At 36.6% G+C, this 22,142-nt stretch overlaps 1 protein-coding gene across 2 annotated transcripts; it reads left to right on the top strand.

The window, feature by feature from the left end:
* Positions 1 to 1,412: 1,412 nt before the first annotated feature.
* hps3 (HPS3 biogenesis of lysosomal organelles complex 2 subunit 1) lies at positions 1,413 to 20,623 on the top strand. 2 transcript variants are annotated; one of them, XM_030132039.1, is made up of 25 exons: positions 1,413 to 1,508; positions 3,705 to 3,909; positions 4,013 to 4,084; positions 4,550 to 4,643; positions 5,210 to 5,283; positions 5,564 to 5,776; positions 6,122 to 6,182; positions 6,334 to 6,422; positions 7,282 to 7,399; positions 7,540 to 7,690; positions 7,783 to 7,865; positions 8,445 to 8,613; positions 8,782 to 8,863; positions 9,322 to 9,479; positions 9,661 to 9,762; positions 12,170 to 12,278; positions 12,372 to 12,601; positions 12,818 to 12,995; positions 13,246 to 13,479; positions 14,371 to 14,568; positions 14,734 to 14,931; positions 15,399 to 15,503; positions 16,351 to 16,557; positions 18,668 to 18,755; positions 19,500 to 20,623. In XM_030132039.1, the coding sequence occupies exons 2-25, from the start codon at positions 3,859 to 3,861 to the stop codon at positions 19,625 to 19,627; spliced, it is 3,192 nt and encodes a 1,063-aa protein (XP_029987899.1). In that variant the 5' UTR covers positions 1,413 to 1,508; positions 3,705 to 3,858; the 3' UTR covers positions 19,628 to 20,623. The 2 variants fall into 2 exon arrangements, with proteins under 2 accessions (XP_029987899.1, XP_029987900.1); XM_030132040.1 differs by lacking the exon at positions 9,661 to 9,762 and having other exon boundaries at positions 19,500 to 20,622.
* The last annotated feature ends 1,519 nt before the right edge of the window (positions 20,624 to 22,142 follow it).

Below are 22,142 nucleotides of genomic sequence, written 5' to 3'. Positions count from 1 at the left end.
CAAAGGAGAAATTCAGTGTCTCCTCAGGACCCAAACTTAATAAAATAGGCCATGAAATGCCATTAAAACTTGGCAATACTTTACTGATTATTTCAATGTTAAAATACGGTCCCTAAAAGTCTCTTTTTTCATATATTTTTCTTAAATCTTTCTGTACCTTTTAGTCTTGCTGTGTATTTGAGCCAGTTTTGTTTTGTTATGTCTTTTACTCACGCTCTGTCTCCTACCTTATTTTTATCTTGTTGTGTCTTTGGTTTTCTTTCTTCTGTAGCGTTTGCTCATTGCATCTTTTATGTCATGTCTGTCTTGTGATGTCTTTCTTTTTGCCTTGTTGCATCTTTTACAACTGAGGCCTCTCCTCTTTGGTGGAGTTTGTGTGAATAAACTGTTCCAAAGAACACTTGTTTTCTGTCTTAAGTAACAAAATATTATATTTATCATATTTTTTTTCCATACATTTTCCTCTGACAACTGGCAACAGAATGAAAACAAATCCGTGACCCTGTTTTGGGTCCCAATCCTGAGTTGGGTAAACACTGTATTAAATGAATTAGCTAATAACATTCATCTACCGCAAATCTGAGTTTCAGTGTGATTTAAAGAACACCCAAAACTAAGCAACATTTCATATCACTAGAATTAATAATATACGAAAACACACATTTATTTAGTCTTCCTATCAGGAAAAATAAACAAACAAAGGGAACCACTACACTGTGATACAAGAGAAATAGTCATAAATTATGGTCATCATTAACTACAAATAAATACAACTACACAGACTTAGAGTTGAACAATAATGCAGGAATATTTTACATAACTTATGTGAGCATGACTTTTACAACTACTACACTTGACATATATAAATGCCTTAGGAGGCAAATATCATACTGAGATTGATCCTTCCCTGAATTTTTGTAAATCTGTTGTGCACAGACATGTCTCTCACCATCACACAACTAAATATCTTGTATTTTTTGTCAATAACGCCCCCGTCTGTGAGTTTTAAGTAACTGCATGGGTTGGGTGCAAAGTTTGGGATATCTGAACAGCAAAGGATTCAAAGGAATTCTGTCTAATTCAGCTAGTTAGTGATTAAATGTTTTGTTTTGGGTTTTTTTTAGGAGAACTAGAATAACATTGACTTCTGATATTGTATTTTTTTTTTTTTTTTACCTTTTCTCGTCAGTAATTACACAGTAGGTTCATGTAGACATTAAATGTACACAGTAAATGTATTTCCTGCGTTTGATTAATAATTAAAATTCACAATATGACCATTATTTCTTCTTTTATTAACATCTTTTTAATGTAATTCTTAATACCCAATAGAAATGCCAATAGCGATACAGGCAAGATTGACAGCCAATCAAAATGAGGAAGAGGCGGGTTCTTTGTTGTTATGGTTGAATGTTCACTTCCTGCTTTGCGGCGTGAAAATCAATAAACTGCAGTAGAAGATGTGAAGTAGGAAGAAAGGACAAAACAGAGGAGTGTCAGCAAAGCAGGTATATTACTAACATTCTATCGCTTTTCACAGACTTCCCTACATCAAAAGTAACTGTTTTTAAAGGAATGAATAATGAGTTGAAGCTGAATTAGTTTAAGCTAAGCTGCTGCTGCTCACAAGACTGAGGCATGTGATATCGATTAGAAGAACAGTCAGCCATGGCCAAGCTTCAGCCTCTGTGGAGTCACACTGTTAAAGGAGAAACCTCATGTATTCAGCAGTTAACTTAAAGATTAGGTCAGTGTTGGAAGTATTCAGATATTCTATGGTGACAGTATTCCTCTAGAAGTAACAGTCCTGCATCCAAAGCCTTACAAATATAGTTGTAGGATGAAAAGTCATGGAGCAGTAAAATGGTTCCTGTCAGTTTTTACTCATATATATGATGTTTTTGGATCCATATTACTGCTCTATTCATGTGTGTCTCTGGCATTTTTTTAAATTTTATTTTATTTAACCTTTATTTAACCAGGAAAAGGATCCCATTGAGATTAAGAACCTCTTTTTCAAGGGAGTCCTGGCCAAGAGACAGCATGAAACACAACACATAGTTACAACATACAATTACCCCATACAGTTACAACAAACAATAATTTACAGGACAATTTAACCTATGAAAAACACATGCACATGCATATTACTGTAGATTTTTAGTATTTAACTTTAGTGTATACAATGTTGTACTTAACCCTTTCATGCATACTGGTCACTACAGTGGACAGTTATTGTACATCTGTTCTCATATATTCATGGGTTTTGTTGTTTTAGTTCCATATCAGCCAACACTGTGGACGCTTATGCACCATCCCATAGTACACTGACATTCATATCATTAATGTGTGTGACGGACTGCAGTTGGACGAGTAAGAGTGAATGGTTGGATGTGAATGAATATTTTGTATAGATGGAGTTATAGAAATGCTTTTTTTTTTTTTTTTTTACTGTTTTTTAATGTTTTAGCTTTTATTAATGTCTGTTTTTTTTTTTTTTTTTTTTTTTTTTTATGAGAACATCAGCCGGTTCAGGGACTACAGGTGGAAATGAGCACTGGTGCTACAATCTGGCACACTACATCTGTCCTTTTTAAGGTTAATGTATATTGTGCATTGTCCTTGTCTAAATAAATAAATAAAATGAAAAAAAAAAAAAAAAAAAACTTTGCTGTTGATAAACCTGATCTGTAGTAATATGTTTTAATGTAAATTAATTGCTAATTGTTATTAGACTGTAATTAACAGTTTTCTTAATCAAAAAGTTTATTTTTATTTTTTTTGCATTTTATCACCAGGAATTGTGTAACAACTACTATTTAGAGTATAATAAAATGTGAGAAAACGGCAATAGTGGCTTTAAAATGGATTTTATTTCATAGTTTTCACACAGTTTATCACTTTCTGATAATGTGTTTTAAATACATGTTTCTTTGCTTCAAAATTTAAACACATGGTGTCCAGCTGAGTGGACATTTTTGAAACTCTATAAAAAAAATAGGTTCATTAAAAAAAATTTCAGTCGCATTGTTTTTTCATGCCTAAAGAGGAATAAAAACACTCCGGAAAAAAATCTTGACTAAGGTTCTCATAATTCATGCATGAAAGGGTTAAATCTTCAGTGCATCACATTCTAAAAGATTAGCATAAGTTTGTGATGCTGCTGTCCTGTGAGAACCACATATGTCTAAAAATGTAACTTCCTGAGCTCAGAATAACTATTACTGTAGCTAATAATGCTATTTTTTTTTTCAGTTTTGGTACTTTTTATTTCTAAAAGGGGGAGATTTCAACAAGGGATTCACTGATGCACTGATAGGAATATTTGAAATTACATTTTGGCCAATAGCTGATGCTGACACTGGTGTTACTTTCTGTTTCTTTATTTTGGTTTTTGCTGTTCCTTATCCCTCTCCTTAACAAAATAAACCTTTATTATACATATAAATATAGTTACTATTTTAGTCTTTCAGCCCTTCATCACATTATCTTTGACTACACATGACCGTGCATTTTTTGTCATTACAAAATTTCATTAACGTCCACAAATATGATAATATTTCTTCCACATAACTCCTGTCAGAGCTTGATTGGACTCAGTACATGTTCAGTGCTGTTTCATGGGATTTATCACCTTTTCTAAAAAAAGATTTAAAGATTTTATTGACTAACTAAATGCCTCTGAATTCTGTTTTGTCTTATAGTGTTTGGAAGGTACTATGCTTAAGACCATGGATTAAGACTCCAAGAAAAACAAATCAACAGGTGGAGTTTATGTGTTTCCATCATAGCTAAACTCAAGATAACATTCCCACCCTCAGTTTTCATCCGAACATCTCCCCCAAAAGTGGACTGAACATGGTGCATGTGTACAACTGCCATCCGTTTGCCTCCCAGCAGATTGTACAGGTATGTAGAGGCTTAAAAGAAAGCCTGTTTTTGTATTAATAGTAACCACTATTAATGCATGTATACCAGTATTAAATCTCCAGATGTCTTTGTCTATGTGTAGGTGGAGCAGGAGCCTGGACTGGTCTGCTGTGGAGGTGGAGCTCTGTTTGTGGTGGCGACAGGAGGATGCAAGGTTATTTTAATATGCATACTTTACATCATACCTGTCAGCGGTTAAAGCAGAATTAAGGCCCAGCAATTTGTGGTTTGACCTAGTTTCTTCAATTTAATAATAGGATGCTAGGAATAATTTTTAAAGGCCAACATCTGTGTTTTAAGATGATGTCCTGAAATTCAGTATCTCTAAATCTGTCTAGTTCTGCAGTAACGGTACTTTTGACAAAGTGGAAAAAGTAAAACAAAGCATTAGACCATCAAGTTTTCATTGACACTTGGTAGCAAAAAGGACATGTTCAACAATCCCTTCTGTGATTTAACATGTGGAACCTCAACAAATAAAAAGTTAAATACTTTATGTACCTGTTGAATTATAACTACACACAGAAAAACATAGTGTCAAATGTGAGTTCAGTTGTTAAGGCTTTTTAAAGGTGAAAATTTCCTGCAGAACACTGATTGTGTTGTGTTGTGTACAAAGGTGGAGGCATACAGTCTGGACCAGGAGGGCTGTCCTCTCATCTGTCGCTTTGCCACCATGGGCACTGTGAAGAGCATCCGCCACAGCAAAATAGGTAAAGACAGTACATACAGTTGCAGAAAAAATTATTAGACCATCAAAGTCATCAAAAACAATGTTTATGCAATCAAGTACTAACTCCTGTGTGTATCATGTGACTAAAGCAGACAGAAAAGAAAACATGGAATGCCTAAAAGCACTGTCTTTATTGCATTTTTACCAAGGAGGTTATGTTTTTGCCAGGGTTTGTTTGTCTGTTTGTCTGTCCGTTAGTGTGCAACATAACTCAAAAAGTTATGGACAGATTTTGATGAAATTTTCAGGGTTTGTTGGAAATGGGATAAGGAAGAAATGATTAAATTTTGGTGGTGATCGGGGGTGGGGGGGCCCACGGGGGGGGCCACTGATCAGCCTTGGCGGAGGTCTGCGCTCTCCGAGTGCTTCTAGTTATTAAAATCTTTTTAGGATGTCTTTTGAGCATCTGTTTGGAGAAATTGCTATGTTGGGCCACTTATTTACACTTTTCTTTATGCTTCTTTTGACTATTGAGAACCGCCTCTTTATAATAACTGAAAGAATCTAATGAAGTAAAATTTTCCCCCTCCTGTTTCTTGCATCCAGGCGATTATTTGGTGACAATTGAGGAGAAGAACTCTGCCACCTACCTGAGAGCCTACACTAACTGGCGATACCAGGTACACAGTTACTACTAAAATAAGGTGTTTTACAGACATGTGTATATACTGTACTTAATTTCAGTTATTATCACTTGTAGTCATAAATGTGATGTAAACTACTGTACCTCAGTAAAGTATATAAAATACAGATTTTTTGGAAGAGCATTACCTGGAAAGATATTGAGATAGATGACTGTAACGTTAACATTAAATGTTAAATTAACACAAAATGAAAACACTAATCTCTTTAAGCTCCTTTGAATTATATCTTGTATTTATTCTTTGGTTGTTCATTCAGGCTGAGGAGAAAGCCCGTGTTGGGGTGCGTTTGCTGGGCCACCTGCTGCGTGGGGCGTCCCTGCGGGGTGGAGTCCAGACGGAGATCATTGAAATCCCTTTGTCCGAGCGTCCTGTCACTGTAGCCTGTTGCTCTGTAACTGGGGACCTTCTAGTCGCCTGCGAGAACACTCTGGTTCTGTTCACGTTGAGGAGACAGAACCAGCAGAACATGGTAGGGATTAAACTCATCTGGGAGTTTATCTGTGGATGTCGCATGAGCTCACTTCAGTTAAAGACCAAATGAAAAAGCTTCTCATTTATAACATGATATAATTTCTCTTGGACCTACACAAAAGTGGAATTTATCTAAACCAGTACAGTAAATAATAGAAGTTTTACAGCAGGGATATTATAATAAACTGTATCATTCCATCTTTAAGGTCAGAAAAAGTGCATTTTTCTTATGTTTTTCATGCCCATCTTTCATTTTAGCATGTTACAGTCATCACATACTCTCATCCATATGCCATGTTTCCTCTTTCTTTCTTCAACCCCCAATAAACGACAACTATAACAGAGTCAGAATCAGCAGAACCTTCCACTGCCAAACACTCAGCAGAGTTCCAGTCAGACTCAAGGTAAATTTAGGAAAGGAACATTAATATAAATGTGTGAAAGTCATTGTCTGAACAGAAGAACACACTGACCAAAAACATAAAGCATCATAAACTGTACTTATATGCTTTTCTGTCCAGGTTGATCTAACATCTCCCTATTTTCTGATCTCAGGGCAAACGTCAAGTTCAAACCAGAATTTTTCCATCTTGGACTTTGAACGCTCCATCATCCTGCATGTTCCAGGAATTAAACCTAAACAGGTACTTCTCAACTTTTCTTTCCTTTTATGTTACTTTTCTAATGTGTTTGGCTGTTACATTATCAGAAGCAAATTATATTCTCAGCAGGCCAGAACTTAGACTTTCATTTGATTATGTTACATGAATGCATCTTCATGTAGCTTTACCAAATGTGTGATATCCAGAGGGTCGTTTTTTGTCATATTTATAATTATAAACTGCAATCTCTCCAGCACTGCATTTAGCACTTTACAGTATTCAAATTACTGTAACTACTGAACCATTTGTGCATCAGGAAGCTGAGGTCCTGTGCTTTCCAACTATATTCAACACCTTACGGCAGCCATGGTGGACTCTTATTTCAAGTAGAAAGGAACTGTTTCAGAGACTTCCACACTGGCTAAAAAACGCCTGGAAATAACAAAAAATATGAAGCCATAATATGGATACTGAATGTTCAAGACCAAAAGGCATGTTTGAGCAGATGTAAAATAGTTGAAAGTTTTTTTTGCAATCTCAAAAAGTTTCATTATAGACATTTACAGTTGTTTCTGATAATAAATATGCAAAAACTTCAAGTCCATTTTTTCTTTTTTACTTTAACACACTGTTTAAGATTTGTTATTTATAATATTGATAATTAATGGCCAGATATTCAAAGTTAAGTTCTTTCTGAAAACAAAGGTACAAAAGAATTGGCAAAAAAAGACATTCGCTAACACTTTTATTGCAAGGAAAACATGAGGACATCTAGGCAGCCTGTTATAATGGCAGTCTTAAAAGGATTAGGCAGAAGACACATTTATTACAGCAGTACATTTTTTACTGATGCATAAATCACAACTTTCTTTTTTAATTTCTTACTTCTTTATTCCACTAGGTGGCACTGTGTGCAGAATATGTAGCAGTGCAGGCAGAGCTGGAGGTGCTGGTGCTGAAACTAGAGTCCTCCTTCGAACCCAAAGAGGCAGAAGAATGTTTAGACACACAAAAATATGGTAACAACATACATATCCCTCTGATACACTTTTGTTAAAAGACACACATCAGTGACCTCATGTTCAGGTCACTAAAAGGTCCTAAATGAAACATAAAACCTGAGAGAAATCCTGATATGTGTATGTTTGTGTGTTTGCAGATGATGTTGAAGACCAGTCTGACTTTCTTTTCCTCCCGAGAAACCAAGAGTTACTTGGTGATCGAGCGAAAAACTGCGACATCTCTGTCAGCATTGAAAAGACTGGACTGGAGGACAGAGGTCAATACACACTGTCCTATGTTCTCTTCAGGTGTGTGTGCGCCACCTTTTAACCTTCACAGTCAGAGTTTTGTAAAAAAGTGAGATATATGGTATTTAGTGTTTCTCCCTTTTTTTGTGTAGGCGCTTTAGTCCAGATTTCTCCCAGGGCTGCAGTGTGGAGGACACTCAGCTCCACTCGTTACAGCTCCACCCGCTGTTCATCAGTGAGTACAACACACACAGACAGAATGATGATGTTACAACCACGTTTATACACACCTGACACATTTTAACACATTATTGTCTTAGTACAACAGTGGATGGATTGGAAGGTGCCTCTGCTTAAGTGCTATCCTTTAGTGCAAATTTGAAGTAGTTGTACTTTACTTGTGTACATCTGAGGAACTAATATTGCATTTTTTACTCCACTATATTAGTCTGACAACTTCAGTTTATTCTTTGTGACAGTTTTTCATCTACTTCCTGTCCAGAAAAATACACTTGTTTCTATGTGTTTTGAATGTAGAGCTTTTACATGTGAACATTCACAGTGTGGTGTTAGTGCTTATACTTAAATAAAAGCTGCTCAACTTCCCTAAGTAAAATCTGCTTATATATTTATACCAATGTTACCTTTATTCTCAACTTCAGTTGTGCTTCAGATTTTATTTTTTTTGTGCAAAATCCCGCATTCCTAAGAAATCATTAGGTCAATTTTATGTTCATTAAAATGTTTTATTTTACTTGCCAGTTGTTACTTGAATGCATCATTGTATTGCTTTTATTTTTGTCTTTAAATCCAGGTAATCAGTCTCATGAAGAACCGGCTTGTGTCTTCTGCTTCTTCTCCCTCCCCAACGCTGGCTTCCTCTACAGTCTGAAAGGAGGAGTCGAGCTGCTTTCTGCGTATCAGTACCCAGAGAAGGTCCTGGAGGCAGTGTTAACAAACCACCTGCTGCATGTTATAACCAAGTATGAACACAGAACATTGGACTACTGAAACACAGTTTAATAATGGACATTATTCTAAAGAAAATCTGGATAATTCAGAAAGTGTAACTGTAATGTAGATTTTCTATATCTGGTTGTTTTACCTTGAAGGTCCTTCTGTATTTACTATTGTTGATTCATGTCTTGTAGGAGTGCAGTGCAGTGTTTTACCGTCCGCTGTGCGGCTGTAGCAGCTCGGATTGAAGACCCCTACATTGATACCACCATGAAGGTATGAGTCGTATCCTTGAACCTTGTCTTACCATCTGCAGCTTTTGTCATCTTGTGATGGCGAATCACGACACAACCTCACCCATAACCCATATGCACGTACAAAGATTTTAGTTCAGTCTTGGCCTGATAATAATGTTCCACTTGCCAAACATGAAATCATTGTCATTTTTCAGTAGGCTAATATGACACTAACAGTGTTATAAATTTGATATGCTTGTACGTAAAACTTTGGAGGGAAAAACCTTTTTTCATCATTATATTATCTGTCAAAACTATGACATCATCAGAAAACATGACCCACTGAAAGATATTACAATATCAGTCGGGACATTGTGTTACATTATTGGATTTTCTAACATTTTCAATCATGTTAAGTGTGAATTTTATTCTCTTTTCAGAAAATGATTCAATTATTGTGAGTTAAATTACGTTTCCCTGTGTATTCTGTGTTTGAAGGCGTGTCCTCACAGCACCCTGGAGGTGTGTGCACTCAGGATGCAGCTGTTTATTGGCCTGCGATCTGTGTGTGTCTACGGCCGCCACGTCATTCTGCTCTCTGCAGCTGATACAGAGACACAAGAGGAAACTGAACGCATCACACAGCGCAGAAGCCTGTAAGTCTCACACATTAAACACAAACAATGATCACTAAATAGACAGACCCTTCCATTAGAAAAGGTTTTGTGGACACAGTATTAAATTCACCCTTGTGTGAATCAGAAACCCTCACCAGCACTAGGCCTGTGAGTGTGTGCAGGCATTTATAATCCTGTTTACTGTGTGTCGTTATTTTAGCGAGTTGAAAGATCACACCATGCTGACTGGTATTTTCCTGGCGGTGGGAATTGATCCCACAACCACACCGGCTCTGGACAGCCTTCTGTCACGCCCCTTTCTGTAAGACAGACCCCGCCCACCCCCAGTGTCAGTTGTCTCTTCCAGACCAAGCTGCAAAACAGAGAAACCTCAAACATACTCACTTCAGGAGATGATTATGAACCACCTCCTTCTATCTGTTGTGACAAAAGATTCCTTGATAGTCCATATTGTGTTGAAGGGGAATGCACTGACTACCAAATTCTGGGTTTACATCGATGTCATAGTTATTTTTGTTATTATTTATTCCCTCTCGAGAAAGGAGGAAATCTGAAAATAACTGAACTGTCTTAGAGGCATTAATCACACTGTATTTGAATCACCATAAATCCATAGATGTACAAAACAACCTTTAATGTAACAGAATAGAACCATCAGCCACTGCCATGGGTCAAATGTTACTTATTTGCCAACAGCTGATGTTCAGCCTATTCTGTGCATCTGTTTTGTTTTACCTTCATGTTAAAAAAGTAGTTATGGTGTTTCAATACATTGCAGTCTCTATTGCTAGTTTACCCCAATAAACTCCATCTTTTTTATTAAAATCAGAAACAAACGTTTTTTGGTCATAGAAACAAAACCTCTATTCACCAGAGTGACTTGTATGCAATCTCTAGTTCTAAACAACTTGTTAAATGTGTTCCCTTAATATATAAAGTATAAGAGAAACATAAAAAAAAATCGTGTGTTTGGTCCATGATTTGGCTACAAATTATGACATTGAGCATTACTGACCATACTCCATAGTCCTCACTAACTTCCCATAATGCTTTTAGTCACTGGTTTACATTGGTGCTACTAACTCAGTATAGTTGCTGCTCGTGAACATTGCAGGATTGGCAAAGTTACACTACTTTTCATAAAATATACGTGGATATTATGCTTAAATCATTAAAAAGCTGTAGAAATTTAATAGAATCCAAATTTTTCTTAAATCTTTCATTACATCAGGCTTCTTAATAAATGCTACATAAAGTGCTAAATAAGTCCCTACCTTATCACAGACCTTAAAACAGTTACAACCTAAACTTTTGTTTGGAATCCAACAATCCATAATCCATAATTTACAACAACAGAACCTGTGATTATAATTTATGTTGTTTTACCTACATTTCAGCTTTATTTGCGGCTTGGTCTTAAGTGACAATACTCCCTGTTGTAGTCCCTAATGTAGTCGACCTAACCTGCCTAACTGCGGTGTGTGTGTGTGTGTTTGTGTGTGTCAGTGGTGGAAAAATTATTCAGATCCTTTACTTAAATAAACGTACAGTGAAAATACTCCATTACATGTAAAAGCTCTGTATTTAAAACCTCAATTAAAAGTTTCAGCAAAATCTAATCACTGGTTCCTGACAGTGTTTTACTATCATATATGATGTTTTCAGTTTGTGGTAATGTATGTTCCAACTAGTCCAAGAGGTTTTAATCAATTTATTCAGTCACATAAGGAGGAAACCTTAAATTCAGTCCATAAAGGAACATTTTATTAATTTTTTTCATGTGGAAATTAATGGTTTTCATTGAACAGGAAGTACATGAAAAAATTGTAATCTGATAAGTGACTAAAACTGTCAGACAAACATATGTATATTAATTACTTCTGAAATGTAGTGGAGTACAAATTGTTGAATTAATTGGGAAAAAAATAAATAAGTACTTCGAAGTTGTACTTCAGCTTGAAAAAATGTACTTTTTAGATTCCACCACTGCTTTTTTCTCACAAACTAATTATGTTTGGGCTGAAATACAGCGGCTTTTTTTGTGATTTACACATTTAACTCAATCATGCAGTTGCAGTAACAACAATTACTTACGTCTGTTTTAACATTTGTTTTCAGTGTCACTGTCATCTCCAAACCCATCAGCCCTAACACTGAAACACAAGTGACACAGCAAATGTAGATGAAACAGAAAACAGGGGGTTTCATCTTAGGTGTGTGATAACCAAGCCTCCTACTAAAAGAGGTTTGCTTGAAACTATACTTAACGATGATGACGACTTGCAATTTTCATAGCCCTCTCTTTTTTTTTCTTATGTCATACAGGTAGGCTGTACTTACAACGGATGTTCATGTGTAATAGATTTATAATTCTGCCTGCTTATATTTAAAATAGCAACATGTTTGAGGCAACATCTTGCAGCTACACCATACCACCATAAATAATAAATAATATAATATAATAATAATAAATAAGATATCTTCATTTTTTGTCTCCATTGTCTTCTAAATGTGCATTACAAATTAAAGTTAAGCAGTGTGTTCAGTTTGTTTCATTTTACACATGGGCAGATGACTATTATTTTAATTGAAGACTTTATTTGGAAGAATCTGCTCAAGAATCTACAGGATTAGAAGTTTTGATGGTGCCTCAGATGTCAGTTTTCAGGTGCTCTGTTGTTGCCTCTCTGTGTAACCTTTGACCCTAGAACCAGGAAGTGGACGATGTCTTCCCCCAAAGAGACCAGCACAGCAGGACATGGATGGAACCTCTATGTGGTCGACACAGTCTCCCCTATCACCCTCTACAACGAAATGGTATCACTACACTAACACTGCCTCTTTTTACATGTTCAGTTTAGTACATGTGTTTTTTCGCTTTAACATTTAACTTATGTATGTGTGAGTCAGGTTGAATACAGCCAACGCTATGCAGAGACCAACCCGCAGTCCCAGAGCCTTCAACACCTGCTCGGTGAAGCGCATCTTCTCCTCAGAGCCTCTTTACTTCAGACAGAACCAGAGAACATGGAGGGGGGGTTTGTGCAGACAGACACACAGAGATCTGCTACGACAGACAGACAAGAACTGGAGGAGGCATTCAGGGAAAACTGTGCACAGCTGGGAGACTGTTTCAGCAGGTAACACATTTGCAAAAGAAGATAAATATATAGTAACTATGGATTTTTCGTTAGAATATGAAAGAGTGCAGTCACAAAAGCTCAATTATCCATTCACTGACCTGATAAATTATGCTCATATGGATTATAAACTAAATAAATTTTACCCTCCAAGCATATATTGACTGTTTTTCAGTACTAATTTATTTTTTTCTCTTTTCTCTTCTGATATGTCAGGGGCAGTCCAAAGGACTGCCACCTGGCTTTACCATATTACAGGATGTCTGGTCTGTCCATCACCGAGGTCATGGCAAGGAACCGCCCTCTTCCCAGCAGCCCACACTGCTACGGCCCTGGTTTCCTGTTTTTCCTGAAGCATTACCTGTTAGAGGAAACCGAGCAGAGCCTCAGCCAGGTGCACAGTATTCTACATAAAGACGAGCAGCAGATGATGTGTGATGCTATAAATGGTTTTAATGAACCAGATGAATGTCAATATTAACCACTTTAAAATGTTTTACATTAATGGCTGCAGTAGTTCCTATAAACAGCGTAAAAAGTAAATACTAGTCAGGTGATAAATCTGCCAGAATATTAGCATTTTTGTAACAAAAGAACCTGTAACTAAAGTGATATATTAAATAAAAATAACTTTCTAATGACAGGAAGCAGCTGATGAGATGATAGACATTTTCAGCCAATCAGAACCCTCCCAGCTTATCAGTGTCTGTGCGAGCCCCTCCATGATTCACCTCAGTCCAGACCGAACTCTGCAAATCTTAAAACATCTGGAGGACACCACAGGGGTTTCGGTTCCTCTGACTATCACCATGGCAACCATGGCACTGCGTGTGGACGACATGCTGCAGTACACTCAGCTGATGGACCGACATGCTGAGGTGAGAGCTACAAGCTAAGTTTTAAAGTTATTTAACCAAATGTAACTTTAAAAATGTTACGTCTAGTAATTCTACTTTCAAATATAAAAAATGAGATAAAATCATTAGACCACTAGAGGGAGTAATGAGTCCCTCTGCTGGTCTTCCATGATGAGGAAAACTATCGTCTGGCCTTTGACTAAAGTATCAGAAAGGCAAGGCAGGGCAGGTTTATTTATATAGCACATTTCATGTATAAGACAATTCAAAGTGTTTACATAAAACATTAAAAGCATTACAGCAGGGAAGCAATAAAAAGTATTGGCATGAGAAAAAAAAAGATAAATAGAGAAAAAAGATAAAAACTTTAAGCTTAAAAGAAACAGTGCAGATCTGAACTAATAAATAAAAATTCTATTCAAATGAAGCTGAGAACAGGTGGGTCTTTAACCTGGATTTAAATAAACTGAGTGTTTCAGCTGATCTAAGGCTTTCTGGGAGTTTATTCCTGACATCTGGAGCAGAATGTGTGAAGTTTGGATGAGATCTGTTAAGAAACAACTTTTAGAGTCAAAGAAAGTGCCAAAATGATTAAAAACTAGAAACACTGTTTCTGTTTTCACCACTGGACACAGCTCTAAATGAAAATAATGGAGTTTGATGCTGAAATGGCAGTGTTTGTTCGACATGGGTGAGTTTGATTTTGAGGCTTATAAAGCTATGAAGTTATTATGTAATGTTATTATCTTCAAGCATCAAAACAAGGAAAATTACCGACATTAAGACATTCCCTACAATGTAGTGAAATAAATGATGGGACATTAATGAAATGACTTTTATCATTTACTCCGTCACATGGTAGAGCCCTGGTTTCCACTTCACTGCACTCTGATGCTTTGTGTTTGTGTTCAGATGCTGCTGGTTTACGGGTTCATTGAGGAGTCAAGGCTGTTGCTTCATGGTGGAGGTGGGGGCCAGCACACACACATCCGGCCCACAGCGTTGGCCCGCCAGCTGGCTCGCTCTCAGCCGGGGCTGCTGGTCGCCGCCATGGTGGCTCTCCACGAGAACAACAAAGTTCAGCTGGAACAGGCCGATTGTTTATTCAAGGTTTGTTATAATTTGACACTGACACAATGAACTGCTGGAATAAAATCATCAGTCTGATTTTTGAGACCTGTGTGAAAACTGCTAGTTTATTTTTTCAATTTTTGAAATAAAATCTGTCCAAAATAGATGATCCTCCAAAGTAAAACAAGGTCTTTGTGTTTGTAGGAGCTCGGCTGTGAGAACTGCCTGCAGGTGGATTTCTGGGAGGCGATGCTCATGGCCTCATCACAGGAGGCCGTCATCCAGGAGATCCTCTTCAGAGTGGCTTTGGTTTATATCGACCGGCTGACGAACTCAGAAACGCATCCTAAACCTTCACACACACCTCCAGCCAGGAGATCACTGAAGAGCGCTGAGGATTTGGTACAGTATCTGACAAGAATTAACGCCTTTGACTCAATCTGACAGTGCAGGAAATATTTTCTCAGTGACTGAAATAGCCAAAGTAAATGACTATAACTGTAAGATTTATATATAAAAAGTATAGAAGATAAAAGATTTGTTGGTGATCTTGTTTAATCTGATGGGAAAATTATGACTTTTATTCTCTGGCTTTTAACTTCACGTGAGTTGTGTGGTCCTCTGTGTCTTTTATTTATTTATTTATTTTATTACTTTTAACTATTTGATTTTATTGTTTTATTTATAGCATCATTGTAGTTTTATGTACTTATTTTTTGTTTTTAGTGTATTTCTTTTCATTGTTTTATTGTTTTTACGATGTGCAGAACTTTGGAAATGCTGTTTAAATGTGCTATATAAATAAAGTGGATTGGATTGGATGTTGATGGTAGTTTATGTCAGTATCACTTTCTTCTGCCTTTTTCTAGATCAACTCCTGCTCCCATTATGGTGCTTTATACCCCTGGCTCACTGTTCTCTGTCCAGTTCACATGTCCAGTGCCCAACACCAGGATGCCCTACACAAACTGCAAGTAGGTTAATGTTTACCTCCGCCAAGGAGGTTATGTTTTTGCCAGGGTTTGTTTGTTTGTTTGTCTGTCCGTTAGTGTGCAACATAACTCAAAAAGTTATGGACAGATTTTGATGAAATTTTCAGGGTTTGTTGGAAATGGGATAAGGAAGAAATGACTAAATTTTGGTGGTGATCGGGGGTGGGGGGGCCCACAGGGGGGGCCACTGATCAGCCTTGGCGGAGGTCTGCGCTCTCCGAGTGCTTCTAGTTTGTTTTTTTTTCTCAGCTTACTCCCTCTTTGCTCCTGCCTCCATTTTTTATCTGACTCATATATTTTGATATGAAGATTTCAAAAAGCTGTGTGTTTCATTCAGTTGTCTTGATCTTAACTGACTTAACTGATCTTAACTTAAAGGGTTAATAAGCTTCACTGTCAGATTCTGCATTTAGTTGATTATGAGACTTATGAGATACAGTATAGAGCATTAGTATTATTTTTATATGGTTATTTAACCGTAGAATATATTGAATTGAAGACTTCATTTGCAATAGAACTGAGGAAACAGGAAATTATTGATGATGAAAACATTTAAAAAAAAAAAAAACAGTTTTAAAAAAATGTATAAAAATCTAACAAGTAAAATCAAAACTTTAGACACTTAAAACATGTGTTATCAGCGGTGATAAAAGCAAAAACACACAAAAGACTATTTAGTAAAAAAAAAAAAATTGCAGTAATAAAATGAGGTGAAAGTTAAAATTATGACAAACACATGCAATAAACTTCACCACTAAAAAAACTGTCTAACCTAAAACTGCTTTTATCATGTTAATTTCTGTACTATTTTGCGTCCGTGTGTCCCCAGTCTCTGCTGTGTGGTCCGTCTCTGTCTGTGGGTTCTGTGGTTCCGCTGTTGGAGCGTCTGTCAGATGAAACCTTATGGGGCTTCAGTCTGCACCTGCTCTGTGCCACCAGAAGGGAGCAGTACGGTAGCAGCATCGAAAAGCTGTTGGACCGATGCCCTCAGGCCATCATCGCCTACGCCAATCACCAGCTACAAGACAAAAACATGGTCTGTACTGACGAGAGGACACTTAGTTCAAACCATGGAAAATATCATAGGTTCTGGTAATAATTATAGATATGCAGAATAAACAACGTGAGGTTACTTTAAATAACACACATATACAAAGAGATTTAGTATAGAGCTTTAGTATTATAATAATAGTAGTAATAAGGTTCAAGGTTACTTTATTTGTACCAGTGGGTAGATTTGTTTTGCAGATGAGGTGACTGCTTTTGGCATTACAGCGAGACATACATTGAACCTGTTCGGCAGGTACTTGATCGAGCTTCCAGACAGGACACAAAGTGCTCAGTGTTCCACCATTCATCAGTCTAGCAGCATGGAAAAGTAAAAGAATAAAATGAATAAATAAGATCAAATAAATAAAAACAAGATGCATTAAAACACAATAAAAACCCAGAGAGGATAAAAACAGTCTGGGATAAAAACCAGGTTAAGAACATAAAATTTAAAAATTTGAAGTCACAATAATGATAAATACATCAAAGAAATAGAATAAATAACTAAAATAAATTAATAAAGTGAAATGTCACTATTTCTTATTGAGCTCAGTGACGGCAACAGGAACAAAGCTGTTTTTATAACACTGTGACCTGCACCTTAGGACTAAAACCTCTGTCCAGAGGAAAGGAGCTGAAATTCACCTCATAAAGGATGGGAGTCATTATTAAGAATTGATGAAGCTATAATAATAATGATGTTATTATTATTATTATTATTAGTAGTAGTAGTAGTAGTAGTATTTAATTTGAAAACATGTTGAATTAAGACCTTACTTGCAATATAACTAAAAGAACAGGAAATTATTGATGGTAAAAATAACATCAAAATCAATAAAAAATGTAACAAGTAGATTTAAAATGTTAAGCACTCAGAATATGTGTAATCAGTGAAGATAAAAGCAAAAACAAACGATAAAAGGCAGTTTTAAAAAAAAAATTAAACCCATTTAAAATATAAATAGTTGAAATTAGTGAATATAAGAACAGTTATCAGTAAAATGTGGTGAAATTAGAACTTTAAATTGTCCTAGAGATACAGATGATAGAATTTTTAGCTTTTTATTCTGCTGTTCTGTGTTGCTGATATACAATGAGTAAAAACAGATGGTACTTTCAGCAGAATTAATATAAAAATAAAGTGTTTATCATAACTTAAAAGGAGAAAGGAACACATACGCTGCCATAAAATTCACCCTAAATATAGAGTACTGTAGTGATCCCCAGTAATACATCAAAGTGATTACCAGTATCCAGTGGCTTGAGTGTAAAATTAAAAAAAAATAAATAAATAGAATACATTGGTGGACTAAAGTACAAATTTTAGGTATTTCCATTTCATTGTGCACTTTTTAATAAACTCATTTCTTTAAAAGACAACAACACATACATTAATGTAGCTGTAAAATCCATAAACATCAGAAAGCCTTTATTGTTATTAAATTAGTAATGCAATGAAATTGGTAAGCACCCCATCCATATAAGCAACAAGAACACACCACAAAGGGACATACAATATATAAAATACAATATGTAATATCCAATATGTGAAAAGTGTTAAGAAAAATGTTAAAATGGCATGTCTTAGTAAAACACACTTCTTTCTTTCTACAGTCGTGGAAAAAATAATTAGACCATCAAAAAGTCATCAAAAACAACAGTTATGCAATCAAGTTCTAGCTCCTGTGTGTATCATGTGACTAAAACAGACAGAATAGAAAACATGGAATGCCTAAAAGCACTGTTTTTGTCAGTACAATGCCATAGATATTGATGTAAGAACTGAAGTGATTTTGGTTATTATCAAGAAAACATGGAAAATGGATAGATATCCGCTCTGAAATTCAACTCTTATGAGCTATTTTTGTTTTTATCATTATATTTGTCCAAACAAATGTACCTTTAGTTGTACCAGGCAGTAAAATGAACAAGAAATTGAAGAAAACAAGGGGTGATCTAATATTTTTTCCACAACTGTATTGTCCTGTGATAAAACTTTCATTTAAGTTAGGTTTGAATGCAGAACCTTACTTGTATTTTCAGTGTTATTATTTTTCTTTAAGACAATATAGCTTACATTTTTCTAATCTTTTCAGGCTTTGTGGTGGCAGAAGCTTCTCCCAGAACTTTGTAATCGGACGAGAGCGGCGATGGACAACAGCATCCTGTTGGCTGCACTCAAAGGTATAGAAGGAAAAAACGGTGCAGTCAGTCTCATGTCTTTTCATGTTTACGGTGTTACTTTTTTCATGTCTTTTCATGTTTACGGTGTTACTTTTCTCAGGTCTTTTCATGTTTACGGTGTTACTTTTCTCAGGTCTTTTCATGTTTACATTGTTACTTTTTTCATGTCTTCATGTTTTTAGTGTTACTTTTCTCATGTCTTTTCATGTTTACGGTGTTACTTTTTTCATGTCTTCATGTTTTTAGTGTTACTTTTCTCATGTCTTTTCATGTTTACGGTGTTACTTTTCTCATGTCTTTTCATGTTTACGGTGTTACTTTTCTCAGGTCTTTTCATGTTTACGGTGTTACTTTTCTCAGGTCTTTTCATGTTTACATTGTTACTTTTTTCAGGTCTTTTCATGTTTACATTGTTACTTTTCTCATGTCTTTTCATGTTTACGGTGTTACTTTTCTCATGTCCTTTCATGTTTACGGTGTTGCTTTTTTTGTGTCTTTTCATGTTTACAGTGTTACTTTTCACAGGTCTTTTCATGTTTACGGTGTCACTTTTGACTTAACTTTGCCAGAGTGATATTTAAGCTCTTGCACTGTCGCAGTCGTAACAACAAAGTCAAGCGTAGGTGCCTGCCATCATAAATGTGAAGTGTTAAGTAGAAGTATTGAGGAAATTATTATTAAGTGAGATTAGGTTTCATATGTTTCGTTTTATCATTTCTATGTGATTTATTTCCTTGCCAACAGAAACTCTGGTAGTGGTTGCCATGGAGATGAGCCCCGCAGAGTTTCTGGAACTGATCCCTGACGATGGCACGGCTGCATACTTCGTGCCTCACCTGTTGGCATGTAGTCAGAGACACTTGATGACCTGATACAGTCCATACACAGAGAAGGACCCACCTGTACCAAGACAGTGAACCACAACATACTGTATTTCCAGCTTTTATGTTACATTACTGTTTTTCATTTTTCTGCTGTGATTTGTGCTGCTGTTTGAAATATTTAATACATTTTTTCTTATTATAGAGAGTGTTAAATACAGCCTGTTTAGCTACTAACTGAATTTATTTTGTATTTATTTCTCTACAACAATAAGAGAACCCTATTTTATTGCCTAAAGCAACATAATGTGATTTTTTTTTTGCACTTTTTCCATTTCCAGAGTTGTATTCCATATAGTTTTTACTTATTTTATGTAGAAGACTATGAGGAATAAACAGTTATAAGTTTTATTCAACTTACTGTTTAAAACAAACCTGAAGTTGTATGTGGTGACTGTCAGTTTCATCAGGAAGTGAATTTTTTAGCAGATGCAAATTAGCTTTTATGATGCCTGAGATTTTTATCCAAGATCTTTTTTTTTTTTTTTTTTAAACAGGAAACAAATATGGTCCTCCTTATAAACCTATCATTTAATTCTCACAGAAAACTTCCTTCTTCCTTTCAAGCTACACTATAAGAAACTCCTCCTTGCAAGAAAAATGCTGAAACTGTGACATGTGTTCTTATTGTTGTTATTGGCTGAGTGTTTTTACTGTTTAAGTTACGGAAAAAGCTGCTGATAGTTGATTATTTTTTCCAACCAGCAGAAAGATCTTGTGTCATCGTTGCCTGATATATTGAATGATGAATGTGTTAAAGCTGCAGTATGTAGGATTGTGGCCAAAACTGGTACTGCAATCACATTCAAAATACTGTAGAACAGGGGTGGGCAATTAAGTTTCCAATGGGGCCACATGAGAAACTTTGACAGTTGTTAAGGGCCGGATCAATACACTTGCAGCTCTCCTAAGTATCTCTCTGTATCTATATATGTACTGTAATCTATATAAAATACAAAAACAGTAAATGCAACAACACAATAATAAAATGAAAATGTGGAGCACAGAATACAACTATTTAATGAATATTCACAAAAAGACTTTCAAAAATGTGCAAAAGCAGCTCCACATTAACTATACATGAAAAACTATAAATGCATCCAGCTTTGTTTGCATATCACAGTTCCTTTTCGTTTTCTTTACCTCTGACTTTAGAAAAGAAATACTTACAAGTCCATGTCTTGTTAAAAACTCTGCATTCGGAATTAATCTCTCTCTCTTTTTTTTTTTTTTTTTTGCCATTTGCTGATATCTTCATGGGTTGAAACTGACTAACAAACCAATCAGTGCATCAGCCTTATGCAAGTACAGAAAGTATGTGTGAAAAAACGGTATCCTTCAAAATAAAAGCAGTGGCGTTGTATTGGTTACGTCTATTATGATGATCTATTGCATTGACTTTTAATTTACCAATGAGCTCATGTGGGCCAGTTAGGGTCTGCTGTCGGGCCGCATGTGGCCCCCGGGCCTTACAATGCCCAGGTCTGCTGTAGAACGTGGTATCCTCTCCTCCTCCCCCCAGGCTACGGGTTGCCAGATCCCGCATGAGCATCTACTACTAGCGTTTCCTCTAATCCTTACCACCACGCCATAAATTTCATACAAAAAAATCATCACCAGACTTATTCTACATCAGTCTAATATATAACAGGCCAGGACAAACGTCCTGCACACTCAAATGAAAGTTTGTGAAGATTCAGGAGAAAGAGAAAAGGGAAATGAGCATTAGGTTTCACTTTTACTACAAGCCGCACGATCGTTCTAACCCCCCACCACCACCACCGAACCACGGACACCGGACTACCGATCGCCCCCCACACACACCGAACCACAGACGCCGAACTACCGACCGAACCACGGACCGAACACACACACACCGTTCGGATTACACACCGCTAAATGAACAGGTCACTTCCACAGAAAACACTGAACTACAAGGAGCTACCATGGCAAGAGACAAGTGCTACACCAGTACCCGGTCTGTTCACCAGTCCCGGACCGGTAGTCTCTTCACCGGGGCCAGGGGAAGAGACTGCTGCCCGGTCCCGGGAGATGGGACCAGGTGAAGAGGTCGCGACCCCGGCTCTCAGTGGTTCTTACCGGTGGTCAGACTAATGCAGGGCCGGCGTCGGTCTTCAGATCCTTCTCCTCTTTCAGCCGTCTCCATGTTTCTAAATCATCTCCTATACATGTCCTTGTTTTATTTCTCACTTTGACACGATGTATTTGGGAATAATAAGAGGCCTTTTAGGTTTAATAACGTCAGACATTTGTGATCAGAAATGTTCCAGCTGCAGCTCAGGGAACTGGCGACCCGGATGCTGAGAGGCTTCTGACTCTGTGATTAGCAGACAGGTGATGGGCGGGGCATCAGACCAAAACACACAATGTCAACATAAACATCATTTCGGGGCTGACACTGAGCTTTTCAAATGCAAATATTCTGGCTGGACTACTACTGTCAGTGAGATTCGTATTTGAAATGACCATGATTCCTTAATGTCTG

Source organism: Sphaeramia orbicularis, chromosome 4, assembly GCF_902148855.1.
Source record: "Sphaeramia orbicularis chromosome 4, fSphaOr1.1, whole genome shotgun sequence".
Lineage (NCBI taxonomy): Eukaryota > Metazoa > Chordata > Actinopteri > Kurtiformes > Apogonidae > Sphaeramia > Sphaeramia orbicularis.
Note: the sequence above shows the minus strand (reverse complement) of the source record. Positions and strands in the feature narration are given on the sequence as shown.

What these genes read in the sequence shown, in the direction of transcription:
- hps3 (XM_030132039.1), top strand. Translation starts at nt 3,859, where the DNA reads ATGGTGCATGTGTACAACTGCCATCCGTTTGCCTCCCAGCAGATTGTA. An exon ending in CTGGGAGACTGTTTCAGCAG is followed by an intron (nt 12,602 to 12,817) that starts GTAACACATTTG and finishes CTGATATGTCAG; the next exon opens with GGGCAGTCCAAAGGACTGCC. An exon ending in ATGCCCTACACAAACTGCAA is followed by an intron (nt 15,504 to 16,350) that starts GTAGGTTAATGT and finishes GTGTGTCCCCAG; the next exon opens with TCTCTGCTGTGTGGTCCGTC.